This window comes from Phaseolus vulgaris, chromosome 6, assembly GCF_051622355.1.
Source record: "Phaseolus vulgaris cultivar YP4 chromosome 6, ASM5162235v1, whole genome shotgun sequence".
Lineage (NCBI taxonomy): Eukaryota > Viridiplantae > Streptophyta > Magnoliopsida > Fabales > Fabaceae > Phaseolus > Phaseolus vulgaris.
Genome location: NC_143503.1, coordinates 31,028,501 through 31,050,143, shown reverse-complemented (window position 1 = coordinate 31,050,143; position 21,643 = coordinate 31,028,501). Strand labels below are relative to the sequence as shown.

Sequence of the window (21,643 nt, the reverse complement as noted above, 5' to 3'; positions counted from 1 at the left end):
TATGTGTTTCGCTAGTTTATCTAAAAACAATATGGGATGATCACAGTTTGCAATTCTATTCTATCAATTAGAATGTGAAGAGGCTATGAACGTTTTGTGATCACCGATGAATGTGTTGAAGTTGAAGGCGGTGCCGGAGGAGAACCCTAAAGAGAGTGTGAAAAGGGAAACGGTGGATCTCGGAAATGGAAGCGACATTGTATACATTCAGCGGTTAATACCCTCCGATCAGTCATGGAAATGGTTCCAATATCTCGACAAACACATTCCATGGACCAGACCCACCATTCGCGTCTTCGGAAAATCCTTCCTTCAGGTTCATATCGTTCCCACATTTCCTTCAAATTCTACCCATCCTGGAACGTGGGATTCCACACCAATTTCATCTTTTCTCGTTTACCCTTTAGAATAAAAAAGTGAGGCTATTAACCATCAATCTAGTTTGAAAATACACCCCTGTTCTTAGGCAGTTAGTGTAACAAATGTTCATTTTTTTTATATAGGCTTGATTTTCTGATTTGGTATTATAGTTTCAAAATCTTTTCCTTTTAAAAATTTCTTTAAAAATTACTGAGCAGGGTCTTCAACCAATGAATTCCCTCGTACATGTAACCGAGGAGTGAAGAGAATAATAACCACACAATTCTGACATAAGATGTTAGGAGTCTCATATGAGTAGGATGAACTATTTGATGTGGTAGACTCTTCCTTCTAAGGAACTAGTTTATTGGGTTGGGTTCTCCACTTGTGCTTAAGTCCTAACATAAGATGAATCATAACTTACAGATTACTCTCTTGTATATGGATAGGATAGATGAACCAAAAGATGCTAATGCCATTTAATGTAATTCTCTATAGCCTCGAGACACATGTTATGTTGCAACTCCAGGTTTGACTGAGTTGACTTACAGTGGATATCAGCCGCATGCATATTCTTGGGATGATTATCCACCACTTAAAGACATATTGGATGCTGTAAGAATGTTTCTCAATCAACATTGTTCCTCATCAATTCTGCTATTAATGACAATATATCTGACTAATGTCTTTTTTGCCCATGTTTTGTTGTGTTTCTTAATATTTCTTTCTACTTACTTCTGAAGGTCCATAAAGCTCTTCCTGGGAGTAGTTTTAATAGCTTACTCTTAAATAGGTACAATGGTGGTAATGACTATGTTGGTTGGCATTCTGACGATGAGAAGCTTTATGGACCAACACCTGAAATTGCGTCTCTAACTTTTGGATGTGAACGTGACTTTGTTCTGAAGAAGAAGCCATGTAAAAAATCTTGCGGTATAATTTCTTTTGTTGTTAGAGTTGTGATTACATTTGCAGAGTCTCCTGTATTTCTTCCTGTATATGTTAATACAATAGTAGTGGATTTTTATGTGGATGTGCATGAACTTGTTATCATTTGTTGTGGATCTTCAGATGGAAGTGATGAACCTGCCAGCAAGAGATTAAAGAAGGGTAGCCATGACGATCAGCATACGTTTAGACTTAAACATGGATCCCTTTTGGTGATGAGAGGCTATACCCAAAGAGATTGGATTCACTCTGTGCCCAAGCGTACGAAAGCTGAAGCCACACGCATTAACCTTACCTTTAGGCGGGTTTTTTGATTGACTTGTGGTCAGAGCAGGTTTCGGTTAGTATGCTAAGAGGTATGTTTTTGTGACATGTTGATACATTTGTAAAGCTTTATATATATGTTCATGTTACTGGTACCATTGTCTTTTTGGTGGAATTATGAATTCCTTAAGTAAACCTCCTGGTGGTGGTTCCTGAGTAAAATATATTATTATTATAAATATATTTTTCATCCATGATTACTTATAATGTAAAATAAAATATTGAGATCATTAAAACGTAATAGCCAAGAAAAGAGTGAAAAGAGTGAGTGGTGGTAGCAAATTATCTTCATAAAAGAATTATACTTCTATATATATCCAAATAGATATGCTATCATTAATTTCAGTTGTGATAAACTTGATATCTACTACTTCAATTTGATGAAGATTGATATTTTATCTGGTTCATCTTTTCGTTTTTTTGTGGCCCGATAAAACTCTTCTTTTGTTAAGTTATGCATAATTCTATTATATGAGATAGGTGCCTACAAAATGCAGAATGGATTCATGCGATTCAAAACGGACACCAACTTTTAGTACGATATTAGTTAAAAATGGATTCAATTTGTTTATTACGAATCTACGATAGAACATCATCTCATTATGTATTATTTTATGTTCAAACTAAAGTATAATGTCATGATTCAAATTAATTTATTATGTGATGTTTCGACTGATATACTATATGATGATGGATTTGTTTGATTATATCATCTGATGATTGAGTTTGATTGTATCAATTAATGATTCGTCTTATACACATGATTTGTGTTTAAGAGTTTTTTTTTCCTTGGTATATAAAATCGTAAGTGGCTTGAAGTCTTTATGAATCCATGATCACTTCTACCAAACTCTATGTCCCTTAAATCAACACAATTTACAAGAACAACTATCACACAATCACTTCTTTTGGCCACAAACCTTTCCTCTCCATCTACAAGAATAAATCAACAATTTAATGTGTCTTTCCTCTTCCAACAAACACAACAAACACAGGAATTATATAATAATGAAAAGCATAATGTAATTTCACAAATATATTATTATAAAAGATAATAAGTTGTCAATATATCATAATTCTACATTAAAAAGAAATATAACAAAAGAAAACCAAAATCTCTTATGCATACCACTATCTTAACTAGCTTAACTTATAAACTACAACAAGGAAGGAAACATCCTCCTTACAGCTACAAAGAGAAATGAGTAGGTGTGATGTGACTATAGAACACAAGCTGATGCCACAAAATTGTTGCTAGGAATGTTCACTGCATACTTTTACCCAAAAGAATAAGCAACACCATCCATACTGAAAAAGACATTGGGAAACCACAACCACTAAGAGTATATTCTATGTGATAGTCTTCATAATAAAAGAGTCAAATGCCCTCAACTCCTCTGCAGACCTTCATGAACTCAATAGCCTCACCATGTGACCAATGAATACAACAGCCGCAAACATAAGTGCATTTGTGCAATCGTGGTATACATCATATACAATCTAATATACATAGGAAAACTTATCAATAATCATTTGATAACGTATAATCACAATGTTCAAGTATAACCTTCAAAATTTTATTGAAGGTTATATACTTATTAGTTAACCAAAATAATTTTATTTAACACAAAAATTAAGAATACTTACCCGTTATATGGTACGAATATGAATATCTTCCAAGTTTGGTGTTCTGTTACTTAGATCAAAAGCTGACCTTATTTCTAAGATAGTAGAGTAATCATCCCAAGATTGATAGTCTTCACTTCTAACAAGTTCATTATGTCTTTCTTGTGCATTTGACTTTCCTTCCAATTTTCGAATACTTTCTAATTCTAATGTGACTTCCTTCATAGTTGGTCGTCTCTTTCCATTCAGCTCTAAACATCTATTTGCAAGATTGACAACTTCCATGATATGATTTTTCTCCCCTTCCTTCATCACCCTTTCATCAATAATATCAAATACACAATCTTTCTCCACGCACATGATGAAATATGAAGCTAAACTTTTGGCTTCCTCTGAACTTGTGTGGGTTATTGGCTTTTTCCCTGTTAAGAGTTCAACAAGAACTACTCCAAAGCTGTAGACGTCACTTTTTTCTGTGAATTGACTAGTTTGAAAATATTCAGGGTCCAAGTATCCAAATGTTCCTTGAACTACTGTAGTAAGGTGAGTAACATCACTGGAAATCATTCTAGATGTACCAAAGTCTGCTACTTTTGCTCTATACTTTTCATCCAAAAGTATATTTGTTGACTTGATATCTTTATGATAAATAGGCTGAGAAGCAGCAGAGTGCAAGTAAAACAAAGCTCCAGCAACCTCAGTGGCAATTCTCAAACGAATGTCCCATGTCATTGGCAAATCTTCATTTTGTTGATGCAAGTACTCAAAAAGGTTACCATTAGGAATGAATTCATAAACAAGCAAAGGAATTTTAGTCTCCAAACAACTTCCTAACAACTTGACCACGTTTCTGTGGTTAATTTGTGACAAAATGACAAATTCATTGATGAATTCTTCTATTTTACCTTGGACCTTAAATTTTTTCACTGCAATAATTATTCCATTAATCAACATGCCTTTGTAAACAGTAGCTTGACCTCCTTTTCCAATTACTCTATTCGTGTTGAAGTTATCGGTAGCCTTCTCCAACTCCTTTAAGCTGAAAAGTTTAACTTTATCCCCATTAACTTCACCAGAAGACAATCTTTGTTTTAACAATAATCCTCCATTTCTTTTGAAGATTCTTTTTCTGTATTTTCCCACTATAGTTTTTTTTGTAGCCTTCAACACTCGCCATAAAATAATGAGTAAAATGATGGATCCGAAGCTTATAGAAACTCCTACACAGTTTACCACATCAATACATTAAAATAAGTCTTTTTCACTTATACGCAACTTTGAGCATTTAGAAAGTCTAACAATTAAGATTAAACTAAAACAAATTTCCAACATTGGAAAACCTTATATATATATATATATGTATATGTATAAGCACATAAGAGTATTTAAATAAGATATTATAAAACAGTATGTATGTGTGGAGTTATTTAATGTATCTACCAAATATGAAAAGGGCATATGCAAATGTGGAGAAGTATATCAAGTCTGAATCCACTGCCCAAGTTAAGGTTATAGTAATTTTCTTGTAATGAAAGTAGGATGTTGCCAAAATTGGTTAGTATGATAACAAAATATCTATATTTTAATTTAAAAAGTATACACAGTTCAAGTTAACAAAAAACTATATTTTTTTAACTATAATATTGATGTATATTAGTGATCATCATAGGTATGGATTAACATTGCCAAGACACACAAGTAAAACTAGGTATGCGAAGAGATTCGATAAAAAATAGCTTTTATTTTATACAAACATGTACTATAATAATTTACATCTTAAATTCACTTTAATTTTTACAAACCACATTTATCCCACAAAATTTACAGCTTAATTCATATCCACAAAAATATATTAAATTTTATAAATTTTATTTTTTTTATTCAAATTTAAATCATACTTATATAATAATATAATTACTGGGATACTATTTACCTTTAATTTAAATATATTACTGGTAGAAAATATTCACCAACTTTAATGATAACTAATATTTTACAAAGAACGTGAATCATTACTTTCCAATAGATTTCCTTTCCCACTATATTTTTTTCTATCAATAAAATTTAAGTTCAAAATCCTATTTCAAGAAAAAGAAGTTCAATTTCCATTACATCAATGACTTATTGGTCTAGTTCATTAGCTCCCATAACAATGTAATATATTTCACATTCATATATCTTATTTAATGGAAATTGAAAACTTCTAGTTAATTTTATTAATTAACGACATTAAAATAAAGAAAAAATAATGAATAACTCAAGTTACTCAAATATTTTGAGTCGATTTTTGAATTATTTGAATATTGTTCATTCAATAAAAAGTTACTTTTAACTCATTTTTCTTTCATTGTTAAATATATTAACAAACCTATTTTATTGTGTGACATTTGAATTTTTACTGTTTATGTTTGTACATATATATTTTTATGTAAAAAAAAACGAGAAAACAGTCCTACATACAACAGATCTATAATTTCAATATCATGAAATTTCCTAATTTTTGTTTGATTTGGTTTATTGAATTATTTACTATATTATTTTATTTACGTTATATCTTGCTTTATTTCTGTGCTAGGTTGCTAGCGATTTTTTTATTTCAAAACAGTAGACATGGTATGAATAAGTCATGTACGTCTTAACAAATAGTGTAAGTTCAAGAGAATGTTGATTTATGCAGTCAAAGAATGTTGATTTATGCTGTCAAAGAATGTTGATTTATACGATACTTGAAATTTTTTTTATAGTAACGAATAAAGTTTAACATTATAATTTTTGTGTTTTATTATGTTTTTTAATTTATTGATTTTTCGCACTTTTTATTTTATTTTAGTCGTGTGTGAATAGTATATTTTTAATATATAAAGATAATCAATGCTCCTAATTAAGAAAAAAAAATCATATAAATTATTAACCACTTCATAGTTCATACATACCTTTTATTGTTACGGAACTTCTCGATTTCCTGTATATCGGAGGAGGATCATCTGTGAAAAATAAAGTTTAAAATATTTATAATAATGTTTTTCAATACAAATGCTGATAGCAATGTCTATTAATAAAAAAAGATTGGAGTGAAAAACAGCAAATAAGAACTGTTTCAAAGAATACACTCCCATTATTTAATATTTATGTTATGGGTATTTTCTCTTTCAAAGTATTTTATGGACATTGAATATATATATATATTAAAAATGCATATTTTATAGACTAAAAAATATTAATTTTAAATAAATAAATAAATAAAGTAGTATTTAAGAACTAAAAATATAAGAATTAGGATTAAAATAAGAAAAAACAAAACAATATTGTAGTCGTAAATTCTTGAATTATACAACAGGAAATAATATATTTACCTGTACAACCTCCGACAAAGTAAGGATTACCGAAAGTGAATCGGCAGGAACATCTCTGACCTGAACGTTTATATAGTGAAGATGTAACATTAGTATCATCACAGTAGGAGAGATGATCTAAAGGGAGTGTAAGGTTCAAACTGTTCACAATCTCCCATTCGAGCACTGCAGGGACCACAGCTAAATCCTTCATCACACCATTCACAGGAAAGTAGTAGCGGTAGCTCAGAACTTTCTCTACAACCATGGCGTAACTGCACCCATGACTCGTTTCATTATCCTTTAAAGCTTTTATTACAGTGCTGTATTGTGTAAGGTACAGTGGCAGGGAACTCTCACAGCATGACTTCCCATTACAATTAGCGTCACCCACCTTGTAGTCCTCGTCACAAATGGAGACACAACCACTACCTGACCCATTTAACTGCAAAAAAGCCATAATATTACAACCTGCGGCCACAAATTTGTTGTATTTACGGGAATACACGAAAGGGCTTCCTTCCAGGGACTGGTTGACCCGCGGAGAATCTTTGGATCCGCAGTTACTACGGTAAATAGGATGATTGATAGTAACCAGGCCTCTTCTGAGATCAAAGGATATCACTTCCACTCCTATTGACTTCAGGTAAGGTGTGTGACTGTAATTGTTATAGGAGGAAGTGTTTCTGCATTCTATTTCAAACCATTTCCCTGCATAGCACTTCGAACTCTTCATTCCAAACGGAAAGGGAATTGAAACATCTCCACATTGCCATTCACAGCCAGGCTTTTCTACACGTGTCCTACCAATTCTTGGAGGATATGCAGATACCTCCCGCATTACCAAAATGATGAAATGGATCACCAATTTCAAAATCATTGTGGCTTGTTTCGCTGCTTCAAGATTCAAGAGGTGTTGGTGCAAGCCTCCAACTTCATACCAGGATATGGGTGTTTATATTACTATGATTTTCACAAGATTGCCTAATATTAAACAATAGTTTATTGGTTTCTTAATAATTTTGACATCTTCCAGGAAAAGGCTCAGAGCAGCCTAATTTGACTTTTCAAAAAGGAGTAAATACAAGATATTAAAATATGTGAAAGATAAGGGGAGGCAAATGAATAAGAGAAAGAAAATGAATAGTTAGAGTCTTTGTAGTTTATTATATGGACAAATAAAACAGATGTTCCAAACTTTACTTACCAAAAGATTCTCCTTCCTAAAACATTTATTAAATTTTATATCTATGTTTTATATTTATATATATATATATATATATTATGTCATATCATATATATGTTATTATCAAACTTTACTCTTTTTTTTCTGATTTTCATTTTAAGAAATTATACTTTGACCTCTTAAAAAATCACTCTGATAACCTTATTTTAATAATATAACAATATATTACACTTAAATTAAAAAATTAAATAATATAATTAAAACTTTGATATTTTTAATTGATAATAAATATTTTTTTTAGATATTACACTTTATTTGCTCAATTTATACGAGACAAACATTTGATAGAAAGAAAAAAAATTAATTTTTCAATAAAATTGAAATTGAAATTTTCATATTTTCTATATTTAAGAAAAATAACAGATTTAATAACTAATGTTTTCGAAAATTTTTATGTTATGATTCTGTAAAAAAAAAACATTTATACACAGCATTATGAAAAAATCTATTTTTTTCTCAGAATAAAATAAAATTTTGAGTATTAAAAGTCATATATTATCATTATTATTATTATTATCAATAATAAATTTTATTAATTTAATAAATTTATTTATTTGTAAAATTTATAATTTGTGAGATTCGTAATTTTCAAGTATACCTCATATCTCTTTAAAATAATTTGAAAATTTAAAACTTTAAAAATAAAAATTATAAACTTATAAAATAGTTATTTTATTTATATAGTAAAAATTTAATAATATCTTTTATTAATTATTTACATGTTTATTTATCTTTATTAAAATGTTAATAATTAAGAACTTTTTCTAAATTATTGTGAGAAGTACAGAAAACTTTATCTCGTTTTGATAAAAATCAATTTCATCTGTATACAGTGGATCAATTATGTTTGATCTGGTTTAAAAATTTGTGAGGTAAACTATAACTATGTAACTCGACGGATGAATTCAAGAAAACTCGCAGTAAGAAAATTAATATAATGACATTTTGATGAAGTTCTTTTTCATATAAATTGATTAAATTCATTGTAAAGTATACTTATTTAAGATCTCTTTAAAACTTACGCACAGCCAAAAATTCAAAATAACAAAAAACTAAGTGAACCAATATATATAATAATTACTCTTAATTTCACCATTTTCTTTATTTCAAGATTAATAACTTAAATTAATTAGGTATTTTTTTTTACTAAGAAATAATATTTTGTGTGAAAGTGTATCCACTAATAGCATGTATTACAATTATTTCTCTCTACACGTAAGTTAATATAGAGAGAAAGGAAGACATGATAAAAGGTTGGAGCAGAAATATATATATATATATATATATATATATATATTACTATGATTTCCCAGTTGGAATAGTTGGAATAAATGATGTCATAATAATAGTACCCTCGTGACTGTCAAATCACCGACATTATCACTTGTGTTGTTCTACAGAAGAGTCTGAGAGCGACAATGTTGACTTTTTCCATGCTTCGATGAGTCTTCGTAATATCACTCATAAATATACTGAAATTTGTGATAAAAATTATATGGTCTGTCTGATTAATGTTATATAATTTCTTTCATTTTGGACGGAAATCAAAATCAAAGTATTCTTGTTTATGTTTTATTTTTTAAAAATTTATGTTATATTATATTATATATGTTATATAGAATAACTTCACTCATTTTTTTCTATTTGATTTCTTTAACTAAGACTCAACCTCTTTGTTGGTTACAAGCATATAGTAATAAAAAGTTACTACACTTGTATAATGGATTCAGATGCAAAGGTTTACTCAAAATTGAGACATATCCTATGTGTCACTCACTCCTTCCCTCTCTTCTTTTTCTTCACTTCTGAATACTTTTTTATTTGGCTCAACTTTTCTCTCACCTTTATTTTCGATCATTACCAGATCCAAACAGGATAACACCCTACATCCATATGCGGCTACAGTATCATCTCCAGTCTAGACAAGGGCTCTAAAAAAAAGAGGAGTAGCCACCTTTCCATACAAAGAATTGTCAACCTCAATATTTTTCCAACTCATATTTTAGTGTGGAATGTTATATCCATCATGGCTTGTTGGAATCTTAGGATATTTTTTATTTGACAACCTTTTTTTTTCAGATTATCATGTCATCACAAATCCTTCTAAGCTAAATATAAATTATATAAGTTAAATATAAATTATTTTCGATGCATTCACAAATTATATAGATTATATATAATTCAGAACACTGAGCTAAATCTTTGAAAAAAAATAGTAACAAAACAACTCAACTACTCAACATTAATAATAATCGATTACATTAGAGTTAAATTTATTTTTCATTTTCTAAACACAAAATTGATTTTTATCTAAATTTTAACTATTTATAATAAAAAAATTATTACTTATTAGTTTTATTGACGTAAGAAAATAATTTTTAATATGGAGTAGGATGTTATTTCATTAATGTTAAACCAGTTTTATATAATTTAAATAATAAATTATGTAAAAAAATAAAAAAATTACTTTTAGTAATATAAGTTTTTTTTCTTTCAAATTAAACAAGTTCAACTTTTTTATTTTCACTTTATATCTATATATATCGTGTGTTAAAAAGTAGTTTAATGTTGAATACTGAACTATAAAGAAAAAGAAATTATATTTGTTGATAACATTGTTCTTGATGTAAAAGTTCCTTGCATTTATGAAGAAGAAAGAATAATGTTTGTTTACTTTACCATTAATTCTTCTCTGCATTACATATGGACAAATTTCAATGGGACCAGTCGATTAATTTTTTTTTAATTAAGCTAGGTCCTCCTTGTGGTTTATTTTGAAGTAAAATCTTATAATTATTATGTCTACCCAAAAAAGTCTTATAACTATTATTGTACATTAAAACTTATTTTTTCTTAACTGAGTAATCTACATTCGAATAATATAGTTTAAAACACAATTTTGTTTGATTTAAATTAAAACATAAAAAGATTAATGTGAAGTGGGAAAAATTCTATCAACACAATTTTAGATTTTCTGTAATATATTATTTTGAATACAATTAATTTATTATTATGGTGCACTTCTACATGTTTGGAGACAATCTTGATTTGGGATTACTAGTTATATTCTTACATTTACAATTAAAAAATATAATTTGAATTAAGATAAAAATAAAGAACATAACATAAACTTAGTTTACAATTTTATTTTAATTAAGATGATTTATTATATTTTTAATAATTGAGAATGAAAAAAAGTTTCTACAGATTTTATTAAAAATAATATTGAAAAAGACATCCAACCAAATTATTAGAATGCAAAATAAAGAAAAGGAAGAGAGAGAGAGAGAGGTGAATGAGGTGAATCTTGGGTATATCTATCTATGCAACTATCTACCTCTGAGTCACTTGCTGTACATTAAGTAGAATGACTGCATATAACATCAAACTTTGGTGTGCAGTACTGTATCTGTAACAGTCAAGCAATGCAAACACTCTAGATAGTGAGAGAGTGAAGCACAAGCTACAAAAACTACCAAACAAATACTCCTTTTTTCTTCTCTTCTTTCCTCTGCTGGGCTTTTGCTTCTCTTCATTCTCTCACCAACACAAAAAAAATGAGCCTTGTTGTTTCTGAGGATGCCCTCAACAAGCTTCAAGCTCTCATGGATCAAGGTCTTACCTTTATCACATCTTCTCTCTTTTTTTTTTCCATCTTTCTCTATTTTTCTTTTCTCTCTCCCCCCTCTCTCTTTTCTTTTTTCCTTTTATTGAATTGTTTCTTTCCAATGATGCTAGTTGAGGAGGAGTCACTGCTCAGAACTTTTCAGGTGACCATTTTGGTTACTCATTCCCATATGATTTTAACATTTTAATTTTTTTCTTCTGTTTTTGTTTCTTGGATGTCTGTTTGTTTTCAACATCTGCGTGCTGACCCTGATCTCTCTTTTTTTTGTGTGTCTGACCTCGGTAAATTGCATGTGGTGGTTCAATGGATTTTGTTTACTGTGGCCTTTTGAACCCTGAAATTTTGGTGATTGCTGCTTCTATGTGTTTCATGGATGCTGTTGACTAATTGGCTCTTCTACATTCCTTCTCTCCCGTTTAAGGCTTTTCTCTGGTAGTGATGATTTAGCTAAAGAAAGGGGGAGGGAGATGAGATCTGATTTCAAGTGTGAAGGTCAATCAATGTTGTACTTCTGTGTTTTTCTTCAACTCTCTATGTTAACTTGGTTGAAAGGGGACAATCATTTCGTATGGTTCACACCTCCTATTATTTAAGTGTGTTGACATATATGTAGTTAGAAATAAGAACTTTCTATTTCTGGATGGCTGCTAATTTAATCAATTGCGTGCGATTATCTACCTATTCTAATTATGATGGAGTTTGGTGTAATCTAGTGATCTCTTAGCAACTTATTGCAACTGCTTAAGGTCAAGTGTTTTTCACTTGAAAAACACTCTATCCCCTTTGGAATTTAATTGCAGCTCTTTGCAGAATGTTCATCAAGGATGTGTCACCGAAACCCTAATGAGATTTCTAAAAGCAAGGGAGTGGAATGTTACCAAGGCGCATAAAATGGTAAGACATGTGCAGTGGAAGAGCCATGTTATAGCGATGTGGCAATGGTTGTTTAGCAATATTGGTTTATTGTTGGAAATTGGCTGTTATTATCCAACTAATCTAGTTGTAAATGCCTGTATTCAGATAATCGATTGTTTAAACTGGAGAGTGCAAAATGAGATTGACAACATATTATCGGTAAGTCTAGATTCCACCAATCCTTGTATATTATTGTTTGGACATTTTTTGGTAGTTCATATTTTTTTAGTTTGGAGTTTGTCTGTGATTCAGAGATGTTCTCGCCGTGGGCCTTTATGTATTTTTTGACAAAATCTTATTAAAATGTATACTTATTGCACAAGACTATGAGTTCTTGCATGTTAAACCTGGATGCTGTTTCATTCTTTCAGAAACCTATAATTCCTACTGATTTTTACCGAGGCATTCGTGATTCACAACTTATAGGTTTGTCTGGGTACTCAAGAGAGGTGAGGTGCTCTTCAAACACAACCTTTTCTCAGTACATATAATCTTAGTTGTGCTTGATTGTTATCTAAATACATATTTTTATTGTCATTAACTTGCTTAATATATCTCATGCCAATTTTAATGCTTGTTCTGCCTGCCATACTTTCCAGGGTCTTCCTGTCTTTGCAATTGGTGTTGGGCTTAGCTCATTTGACAAAGCATCTGTAAGCATTTTTAATGGCTATGTTTGGACTTTAGAGCACTATCTATTTCTTTTTCTTAAAAACCTTGTGTTCTTATCTCTTCTAATTCTAACACTATTTTGCATGCTTGTATGATTGCAGGTCCATTATTATGTGCAGTCTCATATTCAAATTAACGAATATCGTGATCGTGTAATATTGGTGGGCATTTCACTTCGGAGTCCTCTTAGATTCTTAATTTTTTAATTAACCTGCTAATTTAGATTCTGCCCTTTTGTTTGTTTTGACCCGTATGTGCTTGTAGCCTTCTGCATCAAAGAAGCATGGGCAGCCTATTACCACATGTGTAAAAGTTTTGGATATGACTGGTCTGAAGTTGTCAGTCCTGAATCAGATCAAGGTACATTCTAATTGATACAGCTACCTGGTCCAGCAGGGTTAGTACAATTGGGAATTGAATGAATTCATAATACATTATAATGTTAGGAAAATAATCATGCAGGTTTGTATAAATGGTAATGCAACCATAAGAGTCGGTACGGTTAAGAGATTTGTGTTCGTAGATTACTATTTACATGTGATGTTCAGTAAACTAGAGCATATCCGGAAGTAATGGACTTACTCAAAGTTGCACTGCAAGATTGAGTTTAGATTAAACTATTTTTGTTATTACTTTGTGCATAAATGCATAAAGCAGTAGAGTTGGTCAACTTTTTGCCTTTGTTTTTAAATATTTTCCAATATCGCTGAGTTGTCTTTCATTGCTGATGCAGTTGTTAACAATAATATCATCCATTGATGATCTGAACTACCCTTAGAAAACAAATACTTATTACATTGTAAATGTGCCATACATATTTTCAGCATGTTGGAAGGTTTCCTTGTGACTTGGTTTTCTGTATGATATTTTTATTCATTATACTAGTTTAAGTTTTGCACCTAGGGATAATGCTTATTAAGACTTGCATTGGCAGGTTGTGAAGCCACTTCTACAAGAGAGGACAAGAAGAAAAGTGCCATCGCTGCCACATTTCTGTAGAAGATAAGGCTCTTGATCATCCAGGCATTCAGAGAATGGAAATGGAAGTGAAAACTGCTATTCCTTGGATCATCCTTTCCATCAGAAGCTCTACAATCACATAAAGGAGGAATCCAGAATCCAAGAACCTGTTGAACCAATCAAGCAGGGATCATTCCATGTAGATTTTCCTGAACCCCCTGCTGAGAAAGCTGAGATTGTCAAGACTTTAGAGTCTGAGCTACACAAGTTTAAGATCAACAATGGGACTTGTGATTGAAGATTGTTTGATACTAAGGAGAGTGTGAAAAGGGAAACGGTGGATCTCGGAAATGGAAGCGACGTTGTATACATTCAGCGGTTAATACCCTCCGATCAGTCATGGAAATGGTTCCAATATCTCGACAAACACATTCCATGGACCAGACCCACCATTCGCGTCTTCGGAAAATCCTTCCTTCAGGTTCATATCGTTCCCACATTTCTTTCAAATTCTACCCAACCTGGAAAGTGGGATTCCACACGAATTTCATCTTTTGTCGTTTACCCTTTAGAATAAAAAAATGAAGCTATTAATCATCAATCTAGTTTGAAAATACGCCCCTGTTCTTAGGCAGTTAGTGTAACAAATGTTCATTTTTTTTATATAGGTTTGATGTGTTACTTAATGTGTCTTTCTACTTACTTCTGAAGGTCCACAAAGCTCTTCCTGAGTAGTTTTAATAGCTTACTCTTAAATAGGTACAACGGTGGTAATGACTATGTTGGTTGGCATTCTGATGATGAGAAGCTTTATGGACCAACACCTGAAATTGCGTCTCTAAGTTTGGGATGTGAACGTGACTTTGTTCTGAAGAAGAAGCCATGTAAAAAATCTTGCGGTATGATTTCTTTTGTTGTTAGAGTTATGATTACACTTGCAGAGTCTCCTGTATTTCTTCCTGTATATGTTAATACAATAGTAGTGGATTTTTATGTGGATGTGCATGAACTTGTTATCATTTGTTGTGGATCTTCAGATGGAAGTGATGAACCTGCCAGCAAGAGATTAAAGAAGGGTAGCCAAGATGCTGATCAGCATACGTTTAGACTTAAACATGGATCCCTTTTGGTGATGAGAGGCTATACCCAAAGCTGAAGCCACACGCATTAACCTTACCTTTAGGCGGGTTTTTTGATTGACTTGTGGTCAGAGCAGGTTTCGGTTAGTATGCTAAGAGGTATGTTTTTGTGACATGTTGATACATTTGTAAAGCTTTATATATATGTTCATGTTACTGGTACCATTGTCTTTTTGGTGGAATTATGAATTCCTTAAGTAAACCTCCTGGTGGTGGTTCCTGAGTAAAATATATTATTATTATAAATATATTTTTCATCCATGATTACTTATAATGTAAAATAAAATATTGAGATCATTAAAACGTAATAGCCAAGAAAAGAGTGAAAAGAGTGAGTGGTGGTAGCAAATTATCTTCATAAAAGAATCATACTTCTATATATATCCAAATAGATATGCTATCATTAATTTCAGTTGTGATAAACTTGTTATCTACTACTTCAATTTGATGAAGATTGATATTTTATCTGGTGCATCTTTTCGTTTTCTTGTGGCCCGATAAAACTCTTCCTTTGTTAAGTTATGCATAATTCTATAATATGAGATAGGTGCCTACAAAATTCAGAATGGATTCATGCAAAACGGACACCAACTTTTAGTACGATATTAGTTAAAATGGACTCAAAATTTGTTTATTACGATAGAACATCATCTCATTATCTATTATTTTATATTCAAACGAAAGTATTATGTCATGATTCAAATGGAGTTATTATGTGATGTTTCGACTGATATACTATATGATGATGAATTTGTTTGATTTTATCATCTTATGATTGAGTTTGATTGTATCAATTAATGATTCATCTGGTACACATAATTTGTGTTTTAAGAGTTTTTTTTCCCTTTGTATATAAAATCTTAAGTGGCTTGAAGTCTTTATGAATCCATGATCACTCCTACCAAACTCTATGTCCCCTAAATCAACACAATTTACAAGAACAACTTTCACACAATCACTTCTTTTGGCCACAAACCTTTCCTCACCATCTACAAGAATAAATCAACAATTTCATGTGTCTTTCCTCCTCCAACAAACACATGAATTATATAATAATGAAAAGCATAATGTAATTTCACAAATATATTATTATAAAAGATAATAAGTTGTCAATATATCATAATTCTACATTAAAAAGAAATATAACTAAAGAAAACCAAAATCTCTTATGCATACCAATATCCTAACTAGCTTAACCTATAAACTACAACAAGGAAGGAAGCATCCTCCTCACTGAGTAGGTGTGTGTGACTATAGAACACAAGTTGCTAATGCCACACAATTGTTCCTAGGAATGTTCACTGCATCCTTTTAGCCAAAAGGATAAGCAACACCGTCCATACTGAAAAAAAACATTGGGAAACCACAACCACTAAGTATATCCTATGTGATAGTCTTCATAATGAAAGAGTCAAATGCCCTCAGCTCCTCTGCAGACCTTCATGAACTCAATAGCCTCACCATCTGACCAATGAATACAACCGCCACAAACATCAGTGCATATGTGCATTCGTGGTATACATCATATACAATCTAATATACACAGGAAAACTTATCAATAATCATATTTGACAACGTATAATCACAATATTCAAGTACAACCTTAAAAAAAACCTTCAAAATTTTATTGAAGGTTATATACTTATTATTTAACCAAAATAATTTTATTTAACACAAATTAAGAATACATACCCGTTATATGGTACGAATATGAATATCTTCCAAGGTTGGTGTTCTGCAACTTAGATCAAAGGCTGACCTTATTTCTAAGATAGTAGAATAATCATCCCAAGATTGATAGTCTTCACTTCTAACAAGTTCATTATGTCTTTCTTGTGCATTTGACTTTCCTTCCAATTTTCGAATACTTTCTAATTCTAATGTGACTTCCTTCGCAGTTGGTCGTCTTTTTCCATTCAGCTCTAAACATCTATTTGCAAGATTGACGACTTCCATGATATGATTTTTCTCCCCTTCCTTCATCACTCTTTCATCAATAATATCAAATACACAATCTTGCTCCACACACATGATGAAATATGAAGCTAAACTTTTGGCTTCCTCTGAACTTGTGAGGGTTATTGGCCTTTTCCCGGTTAAGAGTTCAACAAGAACTACTCCGAAGCTATAGACGTCACTTTTTTCTGTGAATTGACTTGTTTGAAAATATTCAGGGTCCAAGTATCCAAATGTTCCTTGAACTACTGTAGTAAGGTGAGTAACATCACTGGAAATCATTCTAGATGTACCAAAGTCTGCTACTTTTGCTCTATACTTTTCATCCAAAAGTATATTTGTTGACTTGATATCTTTATGATAAATAGGCTGAGAAGCACCAGAGTGCAAGTAAAACAAAGCTCCAGCAACTTCAGTGGCAATTCTCAAACGCATGTCCCATGTCATAGGAAAATCCTCATTTTGTTGATGCAAGTACTCAAAAAGGTTACCATTAGGAATGAATTCATAAACAAGTAAAGGAATTTCAGTCTCCAAACAACTTCCTAACAACTTGACCACGTTTCTGTGGTTAATTTGTGACAGAATGACAAATTCATTGATGAATTCTTCTATTTTTCCTTGGACCTTAAATTTTTTCACTGCAATAATTGTTCCATTAATCAACATGCCTTTGTAAACAGTAGCTTGACCTCCTTTTCCAACTACTCTATTCGTGTTGAAGTTATCGGTAGCCTTCTCCAACTCGTTTAAGCTGAAAAGTTTAACTTTATCCCCATTAACTTCACCAGAAGACAATTTTTGTCGTAACAATAATCCTCCATTTCTTTTGAACATTCTTTTTCTGTATTTTTTCACAATAGTTTTTTCTGTACCCTTCAACGCTCGCATTAAAATAATGAGTAAAATGATGGATCCGAAGCTTATAGAAACTCCTACATATTTTACCACATCAATACATTAAAATAAGTGTTTTTCACTTATATGCAACTTTGAGCATTTAGAAAGTCTAACAAATAAGATTAAACTAACACAAATTTAGAAAACCTTATAATATATTGCTTGTTGGATTCAATTAGTAGCCCAATACGCAAAACTAAGTCTAGAACTTAAGCACATAAGAGTATTTAAATAAGATATTATAAAACAGTATGTATGTGTGGAGTTATTTAATGTATCTACCAAATAGAAAACGTGCATATGCAAATGTGGAGAAGTATATCAAGTCTGAATCCACTGGCCAAGTAAAGGTTATAGTCATTTTCTTATGTAGGATGTTGCCAAAATTGGTTAGTATGATAACAAAATATCTATATTTTAATTTAAAAAGTATACACAATTTAAGTTAAGAAAAAGTTATATTTCTTAACTATAGTATTGATGTATATTAGTGATCATCATTGGTATGGATTAACATTGCCAAGACACACAAGTAAAATTAAGTATGCCAAGAGATCCGATAAGAAAAGCTTTTATTTATACAAACATGTACTATAATAATTTACATCTTAAATTGACTTTAATTTTTACAAACCTCATTTATGCCACAAAATTTACAGCTTAATTCATATCCACCGAAATATATTAAATTTTGTAATTTTTTTATTCAAATTTAAATAATACTTATATTAATTATTAGGATATTATTTACCTTTAATTTAAATATATTACTGGTAGAAAATATTCACCAACTTTAATGATAACTAATAAAGAGCATGAATAATTAATTTTTAATAGATTTCCTTTCCCACTATATTTTTTTCTATCAATAAAATTTAAGTTCAAAATCCTACTTTAAGAAAAAGAATTCCAATTTCCATTACATCAATGACTTATTGCTCTAGCTCCCATAACAATGTAATATATTTCACATTCATATATCTTATTTAATGGAAATTGAAAACTTCTAGTTAATTTTATTAATTAACGACATTAAAATAAATAAAAAATAATGAATAACTCAAGTTACTCAAATATTTTGAGTCGATTTTTGAATTATTTGAATATTGTTCATTCAATAAAAGGTCACTTTTAACATATATTTCTTTCATTGTTAAATATATTAACAAACCTATTTTATTGTGTGACATTTGAATTTTTACTGTTTATGTTTGTACATGTATATTTTTATATAAATCTTATAATTAAAAAAAATTGAGAAGACAGGTCTTACATACAACAGATCTATAATTTCAATATCATGAAATTTCCTAATTTTGGTTTGATCTGTTTTATTGAATTATTTACTATATTATTTTATTTACGTTATATCTTGCTTTATTTCTGTGCTATGTTGATATAACTAGCGATTTTTTTTCAAAACAGTAAACATGGTATGAATAAGTCATATACGTCTTAACAAATACATATTATTAGAAAAAACTTAAAAAAATAAAGGAAAAGTCAGATATAAATATTTTTATTTAATAATCAAATTTATCGTAGCTACATTCGGTGGTGTAAAATTTCTCTTTCAATTTTATTCTCACAATGGTTCATTAAAATTGTAAAGAAAATTATTATAGACCCATGTATAATCACTTTAATAATATAATAATGTATATTAGCATTTTAAAATTAATTATTTTGAGTGGTTAAGTGGGTATTTTTTTTTTTTTTGAATATCAAAATATCATTATTCAGTAGAGAATCTTTTAAAGTGAATTCCAACCACTTTTACAAAATAGTTTTATTGAAAACAATATAACATACAATAATTACTTAAAATGTTTTGTATTACCATCCCTAGAAAATCGGTATACCTGATAAGTTTTATTAAGTCGAGTTTCTTCAATCCTTTAGATCACAAAAATAAATTAGTCATGATATTGTGATTGTTGTTGGTTTCACAAGTTTACATACGATATTTAATGAAACTATTTTATGTGTTCGTTTTTTTGCTTTCCTTGAATATTAATATTAAAAATCATATAAATTATTAACCACTTCATAGTTCATACATACCTTTTATAATGGATATTGTTACAGGACTGCTCGATTTCCTGTGTTGCGAGGGTTGCGGAGGAGGATCATCTGTGAAGATAAAGTTTAAAATATTTATAACGATGGTATTCAATACAAATGCCGATAAAGAATATCAATTTTTATAATTGTTTTTCTTTTCTATCTTCTTACAATTTTACGTTTAGTCAGAATATTCTGATAACTGGATTTTTTTTATATTAGACATTAATTTTAAGCATGTTAAAAAAAACTTTTTAAGTGCAGTGATTAAAATAATATATTTACCTGCTGGACAACCTCCCTCCAAGTAGGGATTACCAAAACCGGTGTTGCAGGAACATCTTTGACCTGAACGTTTATATAGTGAAGATGTAATCTTAGTATCATAACACTGAGAGTGATGATCTGAAGGGAGTGTAAGGTTCAAATTGTTCACAATCTCCCATTCAAGCAACGCAGGGACTACATCTAAATCCTTCATCAGACGATCCTCAACAAAGTAGCCTCTGGGATCATTATAAGAATAGTGTCGGTAGCCGTAGTCACGATCTGGCTGTACAACCAAGGCGTAACTGCACTCATGACTACTTTCATTCTCCTTTAAACCTTTTATTTCAATGCTGTATTCTTTAAGATACGGTGGCAGGGAACTTTCACAGCAAGACGTCCCATTACAATCACTTTCAATAAGCTTGATATTTCCGATATCACCCACCTTGTAGTTCTCGTTGCAGGTGGACACACAACCACTAACTTCTGATCCATTTAACTTCAAAATAGCAACACTGTTACAACCTGCGGCCACAAATATGTTGTGTTCTTGGGAATACACGAAAGGGCTTCCTTCCAGCGACTGGTTGACTGGTGGAGAATCTTTGGATCCGCAGTTACTACGGTAAATAGGATGATTGATAGTAACTAGGCCTGCTTCGAGATAAATGTCTACTACTTCCAGTCCTATTAACTTGAGGTAAGGTGTGTAATGGGTATATGTGGAAGTGTTTCTGCATTCTATTTCAAACCATTTCCCTGCATAGCACTCCGAACTCTTCATTCCAAACGGAAAGGGAATTGTAACATCTCCACATTGCGAATCACAGCCAGGCTTTGCTAGTGGTAACTCACCTTGTGCAGATACCTCCCATATTACCAAAATGATGAAATGGATCACCAATTTCAGAATCATTGGCTTATTGGTTGGTTCAAGGTTCAAGATTCAAGAGGTGTTTGTGCAAGCCTCCACGTACTAGGATATGGGTACTTATTACTATGATTTTCACAGGATTGCCTTATATATATTAAGCAATAGTTTCTTGGTTTCTTAATAATTTTGACAGTTTAAAATAATAAAGACATACACCAACCATACCTACCATATTAATATTTTAATTATTTTTATTTTAAATGTTAATTTAAAATATTATTATATTATTATAAAGAGTTGTGAAATGTGTATGTTTTACTGTTTGTAGTGTTAAAGAACAGTTTTCCTCCGGATAAAGTCTGACAGCAGCCTGGTTTGACTTTTGAAAAATGGAGTAAATAGAAAAATATTAAAATATGTGAAAGATAA

General features: G+C 30.7%; 3 protein-coding genes and 2 pseudogenes across 10 annotated transcripts; 3 read left to right on the top strand and 2 right to left on the bottom strand.

The window, feature by feature from the left end:
- The first annotated feature begins 36 nt into the window (after positions 1 to 36).
- LOC137832126 (DNA oxidative demethylase ALKBH2) lies at positions 37 to 4,261 on the top strand. Of its 5 annotated transcripts, none has more exons than XR_016521874.1 (6): positions 38 to 316; positions 859 to 975; positions 1,154 to 1,293; positions 1,432 to 1,664; positions 3,486 to 3,801; positions 3,912 to 4,261. XR_016521874.1 is itself a non-coding variant. In XM_068640140.2 (5 exons), exons 1-4 carry the CDS (start codon positions 107 to 109, stop codon positions 1,620 to 1,622), a joined length of 708 nt encoding a protein of 235 aa, XP_068496241.1. In that variant the 5' UTR covers positions 79 to 106; the 3' UTR covers positions 1,623 to 1,664; positions 3,912 to 4,261. The 5 variants fall into 5 exon arrangements, 3 of the variants coding, with proteins under 3 accessions (XP_068496240.1, XP_090160259.1, XP_068496241.1); XR_011084518.2 differs by having other exon boundaries at positions 79 to 316; positions 1,104 to 1,293; XM_068640140.2 differs by lacking the exon at positions 3,486 to 3,801 and having other exon boundaries at positions 79 to 316; positions 1,104 to 1,293.
- Positions 2,675 to 7,549, bottom strand: LOC137832125 (wall-associated receptor kinase-like 8). The gene is made up of 4 exons (XM_068640138.2): positions 6,612 to 7,549; positions 6,192 to 6,242; positions 3,280 to 4,478; positions 2,675 to 3,132 (listed from the first exon to the last, which is right to left on the bottom strand). Exons 1-3 carry the CDS (start codon positions 7,468 to 7,470, stop codon positions 3,283 to 3,285), a joined length of 2,106 nt encoding a protein of 701 aa, XP_068496239.2. The 5' UTR covers positions 7,471 to 7,549; the 3' UTR covers positions 2,675 to 3,132; positions 3,280 to 3,282.
- Positions 7,550 to 11,183: 3,634 nt separating this feature from the next.
- LOC137832123 (uncharacterized) lies at positions 11,184 to 14,313 on the top strand (annotated as a pseudogene). The gene is made up of 10 exons (XR_016521873.1): positions 11,184 to 11,451; positions 11,575 to 11,606; positions 12,275 to 12,358; positions 12,485 to 12,538; positions 12,751 to 12,828; positions 12,979 to 13,032; positions 13,153 to 13,212; positions 13,316 to 13,411; positions 13,785 to 13,886; positions 13,986 to 14,313. The product of XR_016521873.1 is annotated as an uncharacterized LOC137832123 (transcript).
- Positions 14,310 to 17,739, top strand: LOC150027358 (DNA oxidative demethylase ALKBH2 pseudogene; annotated as a pseudogene). The gene is made up of 5 exons (XR_016521761.1): positions 14,310 to 14,539; positions 14,723 to 14,910; positions 15,049 to 15,249; positions 17,049 to 17,364; positions 17,475 to 17,739. The product of XR_016521761.1 is annotated as a DNA oxidative demethylase ALKBH2 pseudogene (transcript).
- LOC137832121 (wall-associated receptor kinase-like 2) lies at positions 16,208 to 21,333 on the bottom strand. 2 transcript variants are annotated; one of them, XM_068640136.2, is made up of 4 exons: positions 20,356 to 21,333; positions 20,071 to 20,139; positions 16,843 to 18,041; positions 16,208 to 16,683 (listed from the first exon to the last, which is right to left on the bottom strand). In XM_068640136.2, the coding sequence occupies exons 1-3, from the start codon at positions 21,254 to 21,256 to the stop codon at positions 16,846 to 16,848; spliced, it is 2,166 nt and encodes a 721-aa protein (XP_068496237.2). In that variant the 5' UTR covers positions 21,257 to 21,333; the 3' UTR covers positions 16,208 to 16,683; positions 16,843 to 16,845. The 2 variants fall into 2 exon arrangements, with proteins under 2 accessions (XP_068496237.2, XP_068496236.2); XM_068640135.2 differs by having other exon boundaries at positions 16,208 to 16,614; positions 20,356 to 21,322.
- Between the last annotated feature and the right edge of the window lie 310 nt (positions 21,334 to 21,643).

Bases quoted from the DNA above. Each gene is read 5' to 3' on its own strand.
- LOC137832125 (XM_068640138.2), bottom strand. From the start codon at position 7,470: ATGATTTTGAAATTGGTGATCCATTTCATCATTTTGGTAATGCGGGAG. The intron at 6,243-6,611 runs GTAAATATATTA...TATTTTTCACAG, and splicing joins CTTTGTCGGAGGTTGTACAG to ATGATCCTCCTCCGATATAC. The intron at 4,479-6,191 runs GTATGTATGAAC...TAAACTGTGTAG, and splicing joins AAGTTCCGTAACAATAAAAG to GAGTTTCTATAAGCTTCGGA.
- LOC137832121 (XM_068640136.2), bottom strand. From the start codon at position 21,256: ATGATTCTGAAATTGGTGATCCATTTCATCATTTTGGTAATATGGGAG. The intron at 20,140-20,355 runs GTAAATATATTA...TTATCTTCACAG, and splicing joins GGAGGGAGGTTGTCCAGCAG to ATGATCCTCCTCCGCAACCC. The intron at 18,042-20,070 runs GTATGTATGAAC...TAAAATATGTAG, and splicing joins AACAATATCCATTATAAAAG to GAGTTTCTATAAGCTTCGGA.
- LOC137832126 (XM_068640140.2), top strand. From the start codon at position 107: ATGAATGTGTTGAAGTTGAAGGCGGTGCCGGAGGAGAACCCTAAAGAG. The intron at 317-858 runs GTTCATATCGTT...AATTCTCTATAG, and splicing joins TCGGAAAATCCTTCCTTCAG to CCTCGAGACACATGTTATGT. The intron at 1,294-1,431 runs GTATAATTTCTT...GTGGATCTTCAG, and splicing joins GCCATGTAAAAAATCTTGCG to ATGGAAGTGATGAACCTGCC.